The sequence below is a fragment of the Meles meles genome, chromosome 5, assembly GCF_922984935.1.
Source record: "Meles meles chromosome 5, mMelMel3.1 paternal haplotype, whole genome shotgun sequence".
Taxonomy (NCBI): domain Eukaryota; kingdom Metazoa; phylum Chordata; class Mammalia; order Carnivora; family Mustelidae; genus Meles; species Meles meles.
The window spans coordinates 64,948,947-64,968,457 of record NC_060070.1 but is presented as its reverse complement, the minus strand read 5'-3'; the positions used below and the strand labels follow the sequence as shown (position 1 = coordinate 64,968,457).

Genomic DNA, 19,511 nt, shown 5'->3' with positions numbered 1-19,511 from the left:
GCACACATGGTGCTCGTAAGGGGCAAGTCAGGACTTCCGGGGTCCATGAGTTCCTGCGGCAGAGGAAAACAATTTCCTTGTATCGAGGCATTGAGAACAGACAAAACACTGATAGTTCCATTTACCCTTTAGTTTTGCTTCCTAAAAAACCAAAAGATAAGCCACCCAAACTCCAAGGAAATTAAGAAACAAACCATGAGAATGGACATCGAAGACCTATGCTATTGTTAAAGGCATCGAACTCTTCATCTTGCATCGGGACCTAAAAGTTCTGTCCCTCCTGGTGGACTAAACATTTCTTGAGGGTAGGTGTCATGACTCACAGACCTCAGCACCCTCTGTGTCACTCAGACACAGGTAGGTATTTAATAAATACTTGATGAGAGTAACTAAGTCCCCCCCTTTCACTGAAAAGCAGCCTTAGTCATGGTTACTACTTAGAAATAAACACAGCTAACTCAGACATTAGTACAAAGCCAGTTTGTTGAAACTGCTGAAGTATGTTTACCCCTCTATTTATCTTCCAGGTGGAAGACTTGTTATCCCACATGGCAGAATATGAAACCTACACATAGATACATTTCATTGGAAACATTTTTTTCTCTTCAACTCCTAGAACATGATGAGTCCCTACAGGACTATGACTAAAGGGATTAAATTGATTTTCTGGCTGGCAGCTCATTGTGCTAATGTTCTACCTCTATGCCTGGCCGGCTTCACTCTGGATATGAAACAGTACATTTATCGACATTTCTTCCTCCTGCTGAACCTGATTGGAAATCAAACTAGACGGTCCGTGTTCATCCGAATAAATGAACATATGACAGTTCCCTATGGGAAGCTACATTTTAGTTTCAAAAGTCTTCTAGGGCTTCAGAAATACAACATTTAAATAGCAGAAGCTACATAACACCTATGTCAATTTGACTGCTAAAAGTGAAAAATTTAAATACATTGCTTCTTCATATCAGAATATGAAAAAAGCATCTCTTTATGAAATACAAGTGTATGTATGTGAACACATGGGTCCAGAGGATGGATCAAGAAAATACATAATTAGGTACTATATTTAATTATTACATTTTGGAAAATGTTAACACACAAAAGTAAATTGCATTTTGACATAACTCATATTGCTCACTTCTTTGTTGTCATTCACCTTTTCCTCTGTGGTATCTGAACGACTCCTTTTAAACTCGATGTACTTCATATCCACTTAAGTCATCAACAGGAGAGAATTAGAGCTCAAAGATATAGCACTGTTTACTGTTGTTACAATGCATTTCGCTGTAAATAATTCTTTATTTCTGAAGTTATTGTTACTTTGTTTTAAATTTCCTAATCTCAGGATAATACACTTACCTAATTCCATTAAGGACTGTCATATTTCATAGCACAATCTTCTTATCTTATAATACTACTGCTGAGGCATTTAATCATATATAATGTAATTATGTTTTTGCTGCATTTAATCAATCAAATAATGTAATGAATTTTCTTACAGAAAATATGTGTCCACATATTCCACCAAGCAATAAACACACTTTATTCTGAAACACAGCTACTTTGAAAAATAATCTTAAAAAGATACGACCTAGGTGCCTGAGAATCATATTCAGAAAGATTAACAATGTTAGTTGCGAAGAAAAATGGAATAAAATACTATGCTATTTCTTCAGGCTTAAATACAATAGATATGGAAAAATGTATATGGAATTTAAAATAATTCATGCACTTATTTACTAAATTTCTCTGGGATTCAAAACAAATGTCATTTTTATTCTAAATGGAAGTTTTAAACATCTATAGGTTTTTACAAAATCTTCAATAACTATCAAAATGTAAAAACCTTTCTAACAGTGATCAACAGTGGTACCTTCAGAAGTACAGCAAGGGTGCTATCAGTTTTCATGCCAATTTTTTATGAAAATTCATCCTTACTGGTCACCTGTTTTTTTGCATTCTGCCCTATAGATCTTGCTCTGTATGGCTTATCAATGATGATTATTAATAATCTGCTTCATCTGAACACCCTATCCAATGTTAACTCTTAACACATCTATTTTATATTTAGTACATCTGCTCTCCCCCCCACCCAAAAAAACAACTGACCAATCTTTGTGAGCTCTGGAACTGATAAAGCAGGAAAACTGTGACTTTTAATCTTTTAACAACTCCTCTAAGTTTGTGAAATATTGCCTTTGAGCTTTGTGTACCTTGTTATTTGTCCCCTTAAATATCACAGATGATTAACATCTGAGCATAATATTCTAAAAGAACTTGAATTTCATATTTGGCAATATTCATATTCCAACTTAATATAACATATTCTAAAAATTTTATATTCAGAAGGAACTGATTTTTATTTGAAGAGTGCAGAATTCAAATTTATGGGAATCAAAATATAATTCTGCCATCCTATTAACTTTAAAATTGTTAATTCACTTGATATTATTTTAAGCAATTTTTCCCTTTTTCTACTTGAGAAGACAAAAATGTAAGAAAATGTATCATTTAGAAATATCACAAAACTGTATTTCTTCACTTCTACAAATACTATATAAAACAGCCCTTTAGAAGGGAAATATGTCATTGTTTCCTTATCTAGGACCGTGTTTAGAAGATGTTCTCAAATAAAGTATTTAAAGTAAGATATTTTAAGTAATCCAATGAAAAAAAACCACACACACTTTTGATGAACTGCATGGTATCAACCTTTGGTAACACAGTGTTCTAACAAGCAAGAAATATTTCATATGCACGCACAAGTTTTAATATTCCTTTCACTAAACAAAGAGCAGGAAGCCAGAATACAGCTATTTACCTCTGACTTATAAATGAGACGCTAAGAGCACAGAACAAACAAAGCCCAAGTGCGTTTAGAAACCTATCTGCATAGCAAAGCATACCAGTTATGTTAATGGGAACCACATCAGCCTGGACTGTCTGGGCTTGCTGTCGCATCTTCTCTTCTGGTGTTGGCAAGGGAAGTGACTTGGTCCAATTTGTTTGAGTATTAAGGTCAGAGAAGTCACTTGAGGTTGGCGTTTTAGGTCTCCTGATGGAAATAAGTCTTTCTTCTTCTGATGACGAAATAGAACACTGCAGGGAAAAAAGGAAGAAGGAGTATAGCGTGTAAACAGCTGGCAGAAACATTTAAAAACACATTTCTTATTTTTAGAAAAAATTTTTAAACTTATTTAAAGCGAACAAAAAGGTCACGTTTAAGAAAGAAGCACTGGTTTGCAAGAAAACTGTTCTTTACCTTGAGCTTGACTAGTTACAGATAAACGATTCACACAGTGGCCTTAGTCTCTAAACCATGAGGACTGCAAAAGATTTTGCTGACCCATAGTATCTTTTCAGTTCTTCCTGCTTTTCCTATACGTACTGTGGTCAGAAAGCTTACGGATTTCGTTTACCACAAGAAGCCTAGAGAAACATTATGGCTGGGGCCATCGGTTTCCATTTTTATTAAAATTTTATTTGCTCACAGTAATTTCTAGCCTCAATCTTATTTCTTTTAGGCACTGACCTCAAGGAACACTTCTGAAATGATAAAGCTATTGTTACTCAACTGTGTGTGCTCTTCTGAAACCATTTATATGAAAAAAATCAGTGTGAAATTGTTAAATTCTAAGAAGCTGACTGAAGCTCTCTGCTTTGAGCCTTATCAGAATTCCATGAAAACATTTCTGGCAGGGTCTGTTTTGATACAGATTAACATCCTAACTGGGGAGCCCGTCTTCCATCTTTTTCTTCCCAAACCACCTTAAAAAGCGTAAGCAAGAAAGTTGTTCAGGCAAGCACTTTCTCATGGACTTCATGTGGCTGCCGAGCAGTTGGTTCTTCGACAGAGCAGCTCCAAGACCTCGAAAGAAATACAGTGTGCTCACAAACAACAATGATGACCAAATAAGGGTAACTGGCTTTTGTTGGGAAATGGCAATAACATACAATAAATGTCTAAGAACAGCTCTTCGAGTTGAAAGCACTTCAACTAACTTCCACCTGTGAAAATAAGGCATTTAAACGAGTTCTACTTAAGAACAAACAGTCAATGAACCTTTCCAAGGTTCCCCAGGAGTATCTGTGTCACCAGCACCAAGTCAGTTCAACACTCCCCTCCCCAAACCACACAGGGGCTACCCTCCTCACTTCTAACACCACAGCTTTGTTTGCCTATATTCGACCAAAGGGAACCATGGTGTACATTCTCTTTTGTAACTTACTTCTTTCATTCAACATCATGTTTGTGAGGATTCGTCTATCTTTAAAAGGCAGGCATTAATACCTTTCTGGATTTAGTGCAAGTTTCTAAGAGGACACTGGTAAGAAATTTATAGAAATGTGTCAGTTAGAAATTTCAATCACTTAGAAGAACACCGTCACCACTATTTATTACTATTGGATTCATCTTACTGCAAAATATCTGTTTTTATGCTACAGCTACCAGCCCTCCACAAATTTGAAAAAGACTGCAGAAGAGCCAACAGAAATGGTTTGGTGTTGGGGACAGGGTCTAGACTAATCATCTGAAGACTGGAGTCCATTCACTCTATCCTTGCTGGTCAAGTGATCTCCAGGCTATTCCTGAACACTGAAGTTTCCTTTGCTATAGGTTTACCCCCTGCATCCCCCCAAAGAGCTACTCTTAAGACTTCTGGTATCTGTGAGAATGTCTATGACAAATATCATGGAAATGAAGGTAATGGTCATAAAACGTGACTTCAGGAAAGCAAAATCATGAATTGACAAGTACCCAATTTTTTCTTTTATTGAAAAAACACTACCAATAATAAAGGTGTTGTGGAAATAAATGATATAAAATAAATCATAATTAAACATCTCTATTGTTGACTTTATATTCTTGATACATAAAACATGTACAATGATATTCAAGTTTCTTTCCCACCAAAGAAAAATGTGAAATAGTGTTTGTAATTAAACTGACAAATAAATATAGTCAACTTATGATGAGCATATGTTACTGACATCTGATTATGGTACTAAATTATACCATATCCATTCATGTTAAATCCACTTCTGGGAAAAGGTTACAACTCCTACAGATCCTTGAAAGACAATCAAAGGAATTTTGGGGTCAGCAGCAGTAGCTAAGCCAGAGTGATATAAATACATTACTTCCAGCCTTTTTGCACTTGTAACATTCTTGTTAAATTTGACTTAAATATTCTCTACCCTTAAGACGCAGACCCACACATATGCACACAAAGTAAATTAAAACTAATTTTATAGAAGACTTTCATGAAAGTTTCAGGACACTGAAGACTGAAACTCAACCTAGTAAACTGGGTTACTCCAATTTTCTGATGTACACAAAGAAGTAATTTTTCAGGTAATCCTGAAATATGGCACAAGCTCTGAAGTCCATGCGAAGCATATTCTAACAGTGAGAAAAGCAAAGCCGCAGCTTGATGGAGGATAAATAGCAGGGTGACATTCTGCAGAGAGGGTTCCCTTTTCCATGCGACATCTACCAAGGGAGACGGTGAATGAAGCACTGTCTCACAGTCTGTGTGCATCTCAGTGGTACTCCTCAGCCCCAGTAACCTACTTTGCTTTTAGTTGGCCGACAGCGTCAGGACTGACAATTGATCGCAATGAAACAGTCCTTCGGTTTAGTCTTGCTGCCATGGGATAATCACCAGGGATAGCTACAGTATGACAACTTTGAAAGGTTATCTGTTCTATAAAGTGCTCTCTTCATTTGCAAGAAAATTTCCGAAGCACAGCACAGAATAACGTTATATACAAATGTGACTATTACGCAGTGCTTAAACATACTAAAGAAAAATTAAAGTCAGGACAGTGATGACTTCCAGAACAATCTGACTCCTATTCTTCCTAGTATTTATAAACACAGCAAGGGGCACAGGAAAAAAACCTCCCGCATCTCAACAGCAGAACACATCATAATTACTCCAGTAAGGTGGATATTGTAATGCTCTGGCTTATTACGTTAGCCTCTCAACTGGTCTCCATGCTTCTGTCCATGCTGACTACCCTCCCACTCTAACAGTCTATTTCTCAGAGGCCAGGGGGACCCTTTTAAAATGTTAAGTCTGATCATGTTGCTCCTCTGCTCAAGGCCCCCAACATCCTTACTATGACCTTCAAAGCCCTACGTGATCTGCCATTGGCCCTCTGCTATCTCTGACCTCCTGCTATTCTATCCCTTATCCTACTCCAGCCATACCACCCTTTCCATGCACTTTCTTATACATATCATGTACACTCCTGCCTGCTTCAGGGCCTTTGCAACTGGTGCTCCCATTTGTTGACGTGCTCTTCCCTTAGACATCAACATCTTATTTTACTTCAGGTGTTCATTCAAGAGTCCCCTTCTCATTGAGGTCTTACTACTTCAGTATCCCTAAAATTTTAACTCCTCCCCAATATTTTGTTTCTCCCCTCTCTGTTCTTTCTCTTTAGTACATATCACTTGTATCCGTATCCACTTGCTACCATGAGAATGTAAGTTCCATGAAGCTTTAAATCAGAACTGCACGGGGAACCCTTGAAGAATTTTCGCTAACAAAGGGTCACCATTTAGTAACTGACTGCTACATGCCTTGCTCTGGGCTGCAGGCTTTAAAGAAATTGGTATCCCATTTTCATTTTTAGAGCATTAGCCTCATTTTATAAATAAAGAAATGGACCAAAGTAAGTTTACTTTTGGGAACTACACAAGTGAACAACGGGGATTAGAACCCAGAACTGATCCCCCAAAGTCTCTTAAAACAATGTAAAATATCAACCTGGCAATATTTGCAATCAATTACTGGGTTGTCTGGTCCAAAGATAAAAATCTCCATTTGTATCTCTTATTTAAGAACAAACCTTTTGCAAATCTGTAAAACCCCCAAGCGTGGTGTAATAAAAGCAGCACTATACCCCAGAGTAAAACACTAAGCATCAGCACCCTGACTCTGTCATCTAGTAGTTGTAGGTTTTGAGCAACTGAAGCTCCCTGTGTTCAGAAGACAGTAACTCCAACAGCTTCACCATGCTTCGTTATTAATGGAATCCCTCAATATGGACTCAATTATTTTTCTAAACACTGAGTTTAAAGTTGGCTTGCTTTCAGAACTTAAATGCAATTTTTAGACATGTCCATTGGTCAATAATGTTCATCAATTCCCCATATCTTAGTCCTGGAAGGAATGGAGAGTCACAAATGAACCAAGAAGCCACAATATCTTGCACCAAAATACTTAATTTAGAAAGGGAAGTCACCAGCCACCCCAGCATTTGTTTTGTAGATTTTGGATGCTGCAAACCTGCATTTCAGAGACTACTAGGCCCTGTGTGAAAATCAGACAAGCTCCCACCAGATGGACAGCGGAGCCTGAAATACGGTGTCTTTGGCAGTTGGCCAAGTTATCAAAAAGTGGGCTTAACTGTGAACCATAGACTAGCCCAGGCTTCTTCTTTTTTTTTTTTAATCTGCTACGCTCTTAGAAATTAGAAACTAGAATTATAACCAGAGCTAAATTTAGCACTCATGTAGCAATTATTACATGAAAATACAGAACAGATGAAACTATATAGAGCATTATTTAAGAGAATGTCAACATGTAATCCACTCGTTTTTGTAGGACACTTATTCAGTCTTTGGCGATTTTCTTCCCAGAACTAAATCTCTCTTTACTCTTGGTTTTCAAGATTTTAGATGGTTTCATAAGGTGTCAAAACTACTGCAGTCTTTTTTGGCTTGTGCTTCCTCTACCCTCTGTGTATTCAGACACAAAAGAACCGGACTTAATTCTGTTCTCTCTTATTCTTCTTTCCCTCTCTGGACCAACAACAAACGAAAAAGAAGGGATGGTAGACATGGATCCATACAGAAACACAGTTCATGGTTCATCCAGCAACTCCCAAGCCGGCCCAGTAGTGGTGACCATGTCCACGTTATTAAATAACTGTCTTCCTTTTCTCCCCATCAGTGTATATTATTCCATTTACTACAAAGCTAGCCCTTTTATCAATGCTACCTATTGAGTTAAAATACTGTGGGTTTCAACTCTTACATTAAGTGATTTTTTCTTTAAAATAACAGAAGATACTTAATTAGAACATAAGTGTTTAAAATGATTCAGCATTTATTTTTAATCTCTGAATTTCCATAAATGATATATACAAAGTATGTAACGTAACATAATTACTATAGCAGAACTTACTACCAACCCGTGACTTACATAAATATTACCAATAACAGCATCTAACTCCATGTTCCTCCTTGCATCCCCCAAGGTAACCACTCTCCTGAGCTATGCACTAATCATTCCCTTACTTTTTGTGATGTGTGTACAAACAGATGTAAATTACACGTTTATATTCGCTTTGGCTTTAATAAAAATGGTTTCATTCTCTGTGTTGTGTTCTTATGTTTCTAAGACATAAGAACACTATTTTTGAGTGAGCCTACAATTCACTCATTTTATGGGCATACACTCCATTCCAATGCCGTATTTATCTATTCACTCTTCTATCAATGAATTGGGTTGTAAAAGCTATTCTTTCTGTCATCTCAACAATTCAGAACGCCCAAAGAGAAAGACCTGAGGAGAAGGCTGATGTTGCTAACGCTCAATTCCCCCATATACTCCCCATGGAAGGGAAAGCAAGAGCTCCGGAGCCACAGATCTGGATTTGAATCCTGGCTCACTTTTAAGGATGCTGAGGGTGTTCACTGTCATGATTGTGATGGGCTCATTAACATATGTCAAAAGTTGTTAAATTGTATAATTTAAATATGTGTATTTATTTTACATAAATTGAATCTCAGTAACACAGCTCTAAAAGAGAGATTTCAGTTTCAGTATCTTAAAACTACGTGATCTGAAGCAATGATATCATCTCCCCAAAATATAGTTTCTTCATCTGTGATTGTGTATAATCCGAGCTACCTCTTGTGGATGCAGTAAGTACTAAACAGATTCACATATAGCATTAAGCCTAGTCTTTGGCTCCTCAACTTTTCCACATGCTGGCACTTGATTCCATATTGGGAGATGATAGAAATATCAACAAGACAGGAATGCTGTGTCCCCATTTAGAGGGGAAGGCAGATGTGAAGAGAGCCTTATTCCAATGTAATGGGATGTTTACAACAAGAGAAACTGGGACAAGTTACTAGAGACACCCTCACTGGTCTGAATGCATAAAGGCCTGGAAAAATGACTGTCCCCAATCCTCTCATTCTTGCAAGACACAGAGTAACAAGGTGTCCCAAATTGTAGCACACTGAACACATGGAGACAGCAGACTCCTCTGTGTTTCCACAGTGCCCTGAAATGACTCACACAGAGAGGCCCAGTACAAATGACTGCATCTAGAGGTATCATGGGTTTTTTCCAGAAAAACCCATAAACCACCTGAGGCCAGGTACTATGTGTATGTACTGAGACCAAGGAGCACGTAAACGGTTTAAAAAAAAAAAATCCAAAAATCATGAATGAATGAATATCAGACAAGTCAACAGTAGAATGAAAAATGACAATAGCAGGCATAATGAGAAGGAATTTGGTTAATTTAAGAACCTTGCCCTTTTGTTTCACCAACATGGCACAAGGAAAAGGAAATGGAGTATAAAGTAAGAGGCCTTGGACTCATGTCCCCCCTGATGCACTCTACTCATGTGCTTTTAGGAAAGTAAGTAATTTCATAAATTCTGAGTCTCAGACTTCAGATCATTAAAATGATAGTAATGATTACGGAAACACTTCTTTCACAGGAGTTCCCATGGAAAAGGAGATACACTGTGTGAAAAGTGTGGAAAATGTTCTAAAATGTTGTACCATTATTATGAAGTTAATGCTAGTATGACCGCTAGTAGCTCTAGTTGGCGATAACTGACAAAGACAAAACCACCAGAATTTTTTTAGTAGTTACTCAAACCTCTCAAATTCATTGCTTTAGGCAAGAAATTCTATGTGGGTGGAGTAAGGGACTGAGGATGACTGGGAGAGTGGCCAAATGTCACTGTCCATGAAGTCATTTTCTTTAAAGTCTGGTTGAAAAATCAAGCAGTTTAATGATACTGTACTAATCATTACTTGAGCATATTCTGTGTGCCAGGCACCAGCGAAGAATTCCATAAACCTTTATTCATTTCAACCTCACCACATCCCTCTCCAAGGTAGATAAGGTAGCCATGTAATTTACTATCAAAGCCAGAATTCCTTGGAGAGTGAAAGGGGGTGCTCTGAATAATTACACACGCTAGCAGCTGTCAACCAGGCCTGTCCTGAGCAAACCACAACACGGGGCTTATAACTTTTTATAGTGTGGAAACTGAAGCTCATGGAGAGAAGCAATTTACGTAAGACTACTTGGCTTCAACAGGTGGAAAAGCCACCCCAAATCAGTATTCTCAAGCATCATGTGATATAAGCCTCCCACCTGTGCACTTACAGAGCAAGGCTCCTGTCCTATTGTCTTCTTCAAAGTCCTTCTTTGATTTAATATGCCTCATCAATGAGGACTAAAAGAGAACCTGAGATGTCAGTTCAAAGAATAACAGGAAATGGAAAATCTGGGGTTCTATCAATACTATTAAAGCCAACCTTTTATTGCTATAATCCCAGTCAAATTTATGTGTTTGGGGGTTAATTTTACACAAGAGATTGAGTAACCCATGACTGACATCCTTTCTGTTGAGACAATGGGGCCTCTATGAATGTTTCCCTGATGCACTGAACCTATCGTCAAATACAACCTCCAACAATGGCAGTTGAAGAAATGCCCTATCAACTCACAGGAAATGTTTTGGCATCTCTAACTGAACTTCCTTCAAATACCTGAAAAACCTGTTTGGTAGTACCTGGTACATACACACTGAAAACTGAAAGAAACAGAAACCCTCAAGACTCCAACAGTACTAAAGCAATGACTTACTCTCTGATTTCACACTGAAAAAAAAAAAGGTATTTTGTGAGATTTCTAAAACCCTTCGCAGACAGCATTTTTCAATCAGCAGGTTTATATATAACCTCTATCACTGGAAATATTTTAATTATTTTTCTTGTTACACTTTGAAAGATACATAGGGTATCATTAGCAAAACACCATGCCTTGCACCAAGAACAGGAGTCCTACTTAGTAAATGTTTTGCATTAGGACAGACTGTAGAATAAATAATTCTCTAGAATAAATGAGAACACATGTCCCCTAGGTTTCCTGTTCTAATTTAGGTGTTCAGCCTTTACCTTATTAGTAATTCTCATTTTAGGAGAGTGCTTCCATCCTGGGCATGTAATAAATGCTTCATATGATTGAATGCAAATTAGATGCTTTTCACTCTATATGCTTCTTTCAATGTCAGAGCATTTGCTGCCTAAAGCACTTGTTAAAGTCTATGTAGTCCACTGTTCTCACCATACGGCTTACCAAGGAAAATACAAACTGAAGTATTTCCCCGGAATTTTCCCTCACATCGACGTCTACATACTCTGTATCTAAAATAACCCCAACTGTCAGAGTGACTTTTAAGAACACGAACTGCACTTAAGGGTCTTGGTCTTAACACGGAAACCATAAACTGCTGGCTGGGAGCCCCTTTTATAGTTACTGGACTCCCATGGGATTTTAAATGCCAACTTGGTCATATACCATAAAGATTTAGGTCTCCTCCTGAACTTTATATTCTATATTTAACATTCTGTCCCCCTGGTCTGTAGACCGAGGTTCCACACTGAGTAATTCCTGACTCTTCTGAATACATGGTGAGGCCAGTTCTCCTTAGTGCTCCTCGACCTTACAGCTTTCCTAGCTTTGACCCTTAAGATTCAGCCTCTCTGGTTCTCTGTTCTCTCCCTCCTCTTCCCATCCCCCAGATTAACTCTAAACCAAACCAAAACTAAACTATTCAACTTCTTATTGGTATTGTGTTAATTTTATAAATTAACTTGGACAGAAATGAGTTTTTTGATACTGAGTCCTCTAAGAGCATAAGTCTTTTCATTTATTCAAATCTTGTGTTCTTCTATAGTATTTAAAAATTTTTGCACAAAAATGTTACACTTATTAATTTATCCCTACTTTGTCTGCTAGCACAACTTAAGATTTTCCCTACATCTTGGGGCACCTGGGTGGCTCAGTGGATTAAGCCGCTGCCTTCGGCTCGGGTCATGATCTCAGGGTCCTGGGATCGAGCCCCGCATTGGTCTCTCTGCTCCGCAGGGAGCCTGCTTCCTCCTCTCTCTCTGCCTGCCTCTCTGCCTACTTGTGATCTCTCTGTCAAATAAATAAATAAAAAATCTTAAAAAAAAAAAAAAAAAAGATTTTCCCTACATCTTATAACTTTCTTTTGTAGATCTGAAAATTATTGATTTCTATACATCAATTTCATACCTTACTCCGTCACTGAATTCTACTATTGATAGCGGTTTAAAATTTTTGTTTTCCTGGATTCACCAAGTATACAGACTTACCGTGTACAAAAAATGATAATATCATCTCAGGCTTTCCTATTTTTGAGCCTCTTCTTCTACCCCTTTTCTAATCGTTCTGGCTAGTTTTCCCCATACAATGCAATAACAGTGATAGTGAATGTGCTGTCTTATGTCTCACTCTAACAAGAATGGCTCATAAAAATCATGTTGGATTTGGTGACAATGCAGATACATTTTAACTTATGAGTATCTATTTGTTCCTATATTATAGGTTTTTTTTTTAAATCAAGAATGCATTGTATTCTATCAAATGTATTGCATTGTATCAAATACCTTGTCAGTATCTATGGTTTTGACCTGATTTTTCTCTTCAATATGATTGCCATGTGATTAGACTAACCAATACTGAAGATCCTTGCATTATTATTGGGATAAATCCAGGTTGATTTTTTAGTACTTGTCTTGTAATGAGATGTTAGATTACGTTTCTTAACATTCCACTTATGACTTCCAATGACAATATTCGTGAGTTAGACTGGCCAGTTGATTTTCTGCTTTATGTAGTCTTTGACAGGTTTGGCCTCAGGGTTAAGCTAATTCATTAAAAAAAAAAAAAACAACCAAAACCACATACCATATTCTTTTTCTTTGCTCTGCGAAAGTTTCAAGCATTGGATTTACTTACTCTTTAGTAGAACCTTCTCTACGAAACCATCCAAGCTTGGTGCTTTTCACAATTTGGTCCATTTATTTTTTTTAAATGGACTTCATTTTTCCACCCAGCTTTATCAAGATACAATCAACATATAACATTGTGTAAGTTTAAGGTATACAATGTGAGAATTTGATATATGTATAGACTGCAAGATGACTGCCACAATAAGATTAGTAAATCCATCCATTTCCTAACATAATTATCTTTTTTTTTTTCGGTCAATCCCTCTGAATTTTTGATAAAATTTCTCTATTTTTAAAATAGAAATCAGTCTGTTAAAATACTCCCTTTCTAGAAGTTCTAGAGTTAGATTGGATACATTATGTAAATTAGAAAATCAGTTTCATCTAACAAAAGATGGTATATATAACTTTTGTTATAAATACATAATCACAAAGTGCTCTGCTTCAAAAATATGTTGGTGAATTCCTAAGAACTATGCAATAAAAGCTAACTCCTTCACTTAGCACGGCCCTCCTGTGATCCCACCTCAGTCTCCCTCCACCACTATCCCAGTTAACACTCTTGGTGAACTCAACACAGAGAGCTAATCCATCTCTCCCCTACCTTGGTCCTTCACAACCTCACTTCCAACATGCCCCTACCACCCACTCTCAGAAACATGCCCTCGACTTAATCATTACATAATGTCAGATGTGAAGTCTTAGTAGTGGTTCAATCATTGATAATTCTATAGAATTTACTTACGGTGTGAGAATTAAAAAAATCAAGAAAGTTCTCAACATTTTTCACTTGAGCATCTAGTGAAATGGAGTTATGGTTTACTGAGCTGAGGAAAACTGTGAGAGGAGCAGGTTGGGTTGGGAGAATCACATGCTAGGATTTGGGAAGTCTGAGATACCCATAAGACATTTAGTTGGAAATGGACAGTAAGCAGAAAAATGCATGAGTCTGGACTAGCAATAGAAATTTAGGAACTTCAGTGCCTGGAACTTAAGGTTATGGGACTCAGTGAAATCACCCAAGGAGTGAGCGGGTTTCAGAGGAGCAGAATTACACCATGTTCAGACACATGGAAGAGCATCCAATAAATGACTGAGAAGCAATGGATCATGAGCGATGAGGAAAACCAGAGTGTGTGGTCTCCTGAAAGCCAAGCACAGAAAGTATTTTAAGAAGAAAAGAATAGTAAACTATGTCAAAGACTACTGAGAGGTTGAATCAGAGGAAGGCTGAGAACTCACTATTAGATTTGGCAAGGTAGACGTGATGAATAGACTTAACAAGAGTAATTTCAGTAGTGTGGTGGGGATAAAAGCTTATTTGGAGGGGGTTCAAAGGAGACTGTGAGAAAAGGCAGTGTTGATAGCAAGTCTAGACAGTTCTTTGGAGAAGTTCTTTAAAAGAAGAACTGGAAAACACGGCAGAATTTAGAGGGGGATGAAAGGTCAAAGGAGGGTTCCTTCAAGATGAAAGAAAACATAGCATGTTCAAATAATGATCGTTATGATGCAACAGAGAGAGAAAACTGATTAGGTAAAAGGGAGAAGGGTAAACTGCAATTATGAAGTCTTTGAGAAGTTGGCCTTACTCATTCCATTGAAAAACGACTGAGTCTTCACTACATGCCAAACCCAAATCTAGGCACTTGGGACACAACAGCGTAGAAAGCAGCAAGGACTATTCACCACATTACAATGACAGGAAAGGGTGAGGATGCAAGCAGTTCAGTAGGTCTGGTTGTGAAAGGATATACCTGTGTGCACCCGACACCCCTGCTCACACCCCACCCCCCACCCAGTGTAGTATCAAGGACAGTAAGTATCTGAGAGTAAAGTAGAGAACATGGTGTTTGGAGATTTGAGAAGAAGGTATGAAATATAATTTGGTAGAGTGGAAGAATGAATGATGAACTGGTATGGTATGACTGCTGCCACTTTAGGTTCAAGGTCAGGAATTTACAGTACAGCTAGCTTACAGAAGCTGGTGTTTTCCTCTAGTCTTGTTCAGCTAACCAGGCTTTAGTACAGAGCAGGGGTAGAGCTGCACTAAATTGGGGGAGGGATTTCTGTAGGAAACTGGCAGAAGGGGAGAGGGGCCAGCAGAATTGAAAGTATATGCAAAGAAGAGAATATAAGTGTGGGGCATGGAATCTAAGCAGGGAAGATGATTGACGACATGAAGAGGGTAGGGTCAGTGGAAGAGAATTTCTCATGGGGGTCATATAATTTTTGAAATGGGATTTAAGAAAGGAAGGAAGGGAGGGAGGGAGGGAGGGAGGAAAGAAGAAATGATATTCTAGAGGGATCAAGCTGGAAAGACAGTAAATGAAATTATCCTTGATTCTTCTTTTTCTTAAAATTTCAGGAAATTCTATAGGATCCACTTTTAAAATAAAGCTAGAATCAGGGTACCGGGGTGGCTCAGATGGTTAAGCATCTGCCTTTGGCTCAGGTCATGATCTCAAGGTCCTGAGATCAAGTCCTGTGTTGGGCTCCCTGCTAGCAGGGAGTCTGCTTCTCCCTCTCCCTTTTCCCGTTTTTTCTCTCACTCTCTCAAATGAATAAAAATCTTAAAAAAATAAAATAAAATACTACCACTGCCACCCTGGGCCCAGCCCACATCATCTATGTCTTTGCCAGGATTACTGCAATGGCCTAGTGACTTGTCTCTCTACTTCCATCTTCAACTCTCCACAGTCTTATCGCCATATAGTAGCTATGTTATATGAAACAGCAAATCAGATCATGCTACTTTCCACCTCAGTTCCTCCAGGACCTCCTCATCTCACCTAGGAACAACACATCCAAAGTTCTCACCATGCCCAATCCAGCCACTCTCGTGGTATCTGGCTATTTCCTCCACAGGATAACCATATTACTGTCTCCAGGCCTTTGCACTTACTATCTCTTCTTCCCAAAGACAGTCGCATGTGGTGTTCCTACACTTCATTCTGAGGTCTACTCTAATGACACCCTCAGAGAGCCCTTCTTAGACACTCAATCTAAAAATAGCAGCCCTGTCACTCTAAAACTGTCCTTACTACTGTTGTATTTTTCTTCATAACATGTATCAACACCTCGTGTTCTATTCGCTTACTACTCTTTTCCCTTTGATGACAGGGACTTCATCTTTTTCACTTGATGGGTCTGCAGAACCTACAAAGTTGCTTGGTTTGTTGGAGATGCTGCATAAGCATTCCTTGAGTCAATTAATGCATGAGAGCAGCTTTTCAAAAAGATCTCAGAGAGTGATCTTATTCCACTCCCCACTTTTGAGATATGGAAACGAATGCCTGGAAGGTCCAAGTGATACATCCGAAGAAAGCCAACAAGTGGCAGAGCTAAGACGTGAAATGTGTCTCCTAACTCCCAGGATACCATCCTCTCTTAATTTCATCTCTTAGAATCTCCCTTTCTTGCCACTGACACAGCCACTCTTTTGGTCTAGTCCTCGGTATGTCTTGCCCATTGCAACAGCCCTATGACTCTTCCCCTTGCTTATTCTTACCCTCTCCCCAACCCTCCCCCACTTTCCCACTGACAAGCCAGAAGAACTTCTCTGTCACATGTTACTATATGACAAACACTTCCTGTAGCAGGTAATATGTAAAACCCTTTTTATTCTGGCTATTCCCTACCAGAGAGCTGTAACTTCCTGGAGGCAAGTACAGATACCTTACTAATCACTGCCTTTTGCAATATCTGGTATATGTCATATATTCTTAAGAAACATTTATTGCATCAGCTGCTCTACTCCATGGAATGTTCTCCAAGATTTCTGCCTGGCTCACTCTTTTCGTCCCAATCACCTCTTTGCTCAACCAAGGGAAGGCTTGCCCTTTTCATTTGCAATGGCAACCTCCCCTCTGTCTCATTCTGCTTTTATTTTCCTCCAGAGTGTCTCTCATGTTCTAATACAACATCACTGCTAATTTACTCGTGTTTCACTGTCAGATCAACCACTATCAATGGCAAGGATTTCTTCTGCTTGCTCATTGTTATGTCTCCAGCACCTAGAACAGTCCCTGGCACACAGGACCTGAGTAATAGTTAACTTGAAAATGAACTGTAAGTCTGTGCTTTAAGTAGTTATGTTAAGGACACACTGAGGAGGGATAAAGGAATACGTCCCAGTGACTACCAATGATGGCTGTGCCACACAGAGACTTCCCTGCATCATTGTGATTTGTGAGCAGTGGGGGGAGGGACACAGAGATTTTTAATAAGGACTCCTCATTCAGGGTATGTATTTAGTAGTGACTGTTCTGAAAATAACTGTTGAATGAATGAGCCAGCAACATAGCCCATCATGCACTAGGCACTGTGTGGGGTGGACACCAATGAAACCTTCTCCTTCAACGGAAGCTACTTCAGCACTAGTTGCGGGGAGGGGGGGAGGGAGGACCCCTAGGAAGTGGCATAAAAAGCACAATGACCTACAAAGGTTAATTTCCACACCAATTTTAGGACTTTTGTGACTGAAAGCAGTACTAGATCTTGTTGACTTACATATAGTTAATTTTTAAAAAAAGCATATGGTGGTCTGGTGCAGAACACTATAATTAATCCAACAGCTATGAATAAACAAAAAGTGGAGAATGTGCTCCAAGACCATCAAATTGGATATACAACAGTGAGGGGCAAGTGGCATTTTGGATGCTCTGTGGAACCAAGAAGTTATAGAAGTTAATTCAACAGTAAATGATATAGCCTGAGAATGGGATGGGAGGGCAGGAGGGAAGGAAGGGAAGTCCTTTTTCTTTTTTTTTTTTTAGGAAGTCAGTTTGTTAACATGACTGAATAGTTTGTTAGTGGATGTTTAATTAATATATAATCATTCATGATTAAATTATATAACTTGGTATTTATTTTATTCTGAAAAAATTTCTTACATTGAGAAGACACTCAGGCCTGATAATTTAAAAAATTCTGAACATAATTCTACTTGGTTCTATATATTTAAGAAAAAAAAAGTACCCTTTAAATATCACTAACAGTATATTCTAAGGATTTCAAAAACACTTTAACCCAAAGGCATATAGCAGTAAAGGAAGGTAAGATTTGAAAGCAACTATGTGCTTTTATGAGGGTCCAAGCATAGGAAGGCCGTGAGTCCAGACACTGTGATGGAGCCTATAACCCAGAGGGGGTTTTCAGGGAGCCCCCGAAACAGTTCACCCTCCCGCACACACACCAGCAAAGGCTCCTCCACTGCTCCCATGCCTCCATTTGATAGAAGCAGCATTTGGCCCCAAGAAGAGTTCTAAGGTTCCACAGCCAACTCTGGTTTCCGCTCTAGTGGATCCCAGGGCTACCAAGTCACACTATGGTCCTTCTTACACTTAATAGGATATGTCATATGTCATGTCCTATCATCTAAAGGATGACATTTATATATATATTCTTTCCCATATTATCATTATCTGCTGACTCACTTTCAGTGTGACAGGAGCCTTGCGTTCTCAGAGATAAGGATTTTTTACTTCTCCACACATCTGGGAGAGGGCTGCTCGAAGGGGCCCATTGCAATGCACAGAGGAATAGAAACTAGTCCACAGACAAGACTTCCCTCAGATGTGAGCATCATCATAAGTAAACAGCTGTGTGAGAATTTAGAAACTACAGTTCCACTTTCCAGAATGCCTTTGGATGTCGTCTCCATAATGTCAATTTGCCACCAAGGGACTCTACACTCCTGGATACTCACAACTTACATAATCACGCTGCACCCAAACCAGCTCTATCTAGTGACTGGGTCCCACTCTAAACTCAATTTTCCTCCTTTTAGCATCAGTAAAAGGTTGAAGTGTATCTGAATAAAGAAAGACAAATCTCACAGGTGGGGAATAATTTGGGGAGATGCCAGTCAAAAGGGTACAAAACTTTAGTTATAAGTTGAATAAGCTCTGGGAATCTAATATACAGCACGGTAACTACAGTTAATACTACTGTGTTGTGTACTTGAGATCCAAGAAGAGAGTAAAATTTAAGGATTTTCACCACATGCAAAAAAAACATAACTATGTGAGGCGACAGGCGTGTTAAACACATACGTATGTCAGGGGCACCTGGGTGGCTCAGTCAGTTAAGCATCTGCCTTCTGCCCAGGTCAGGATCCCAGGCTCAGTGGGGAGCCTGCTTCTCCCTCTCCCTCTGCCCTGCCCCTGCCACTTGTGCTCTCTTGCTCACACACACTCTCTCTCTCAAATAAATAAATAAAATCTTAAAATATATATATATATACACATGTCATATCATCATACTTTAAATACATATAATTATTTTGTCAATTATAATTTGAATAAGCCTGAAAAAAATTTAAAATAAGAACAGAAAAAAATCCTGACTATATAATTCAACTTCTAATTTCTATTTTTCTTACTCATGTCAGTGAGAGAAAAATAAAAAGTTTTA

At 38.5% G+C, this 19,511-nt stretch overlaps 1 protein-coding gene across 4 annotated transcripts in view; it reads right to left on the bottom strand.

Annotated features, from left to right (window-relative positions):
- NHSL1 (NHS like 1) overlaps positions 1-19,511 on the bottom strand; it is a 228,541-nt gene that overhangs the window by 18,157 nt on the left and 190,873 nt on the right. For all 4 annotated transcript variants that reach the window (XM_046004717.1, XM_046004719.1, XM_046004721.1 and 1 more), the window contains exon 4: positions 2,910-3,102. In XM_046004717.1, the coding sequence (XP_045860673.1) occupies positions 2,910-3,102 (193 nt within the window). The remainder of the gene's footprint in view (positions 1-2,909; positions 3,103-19,511) is intronic.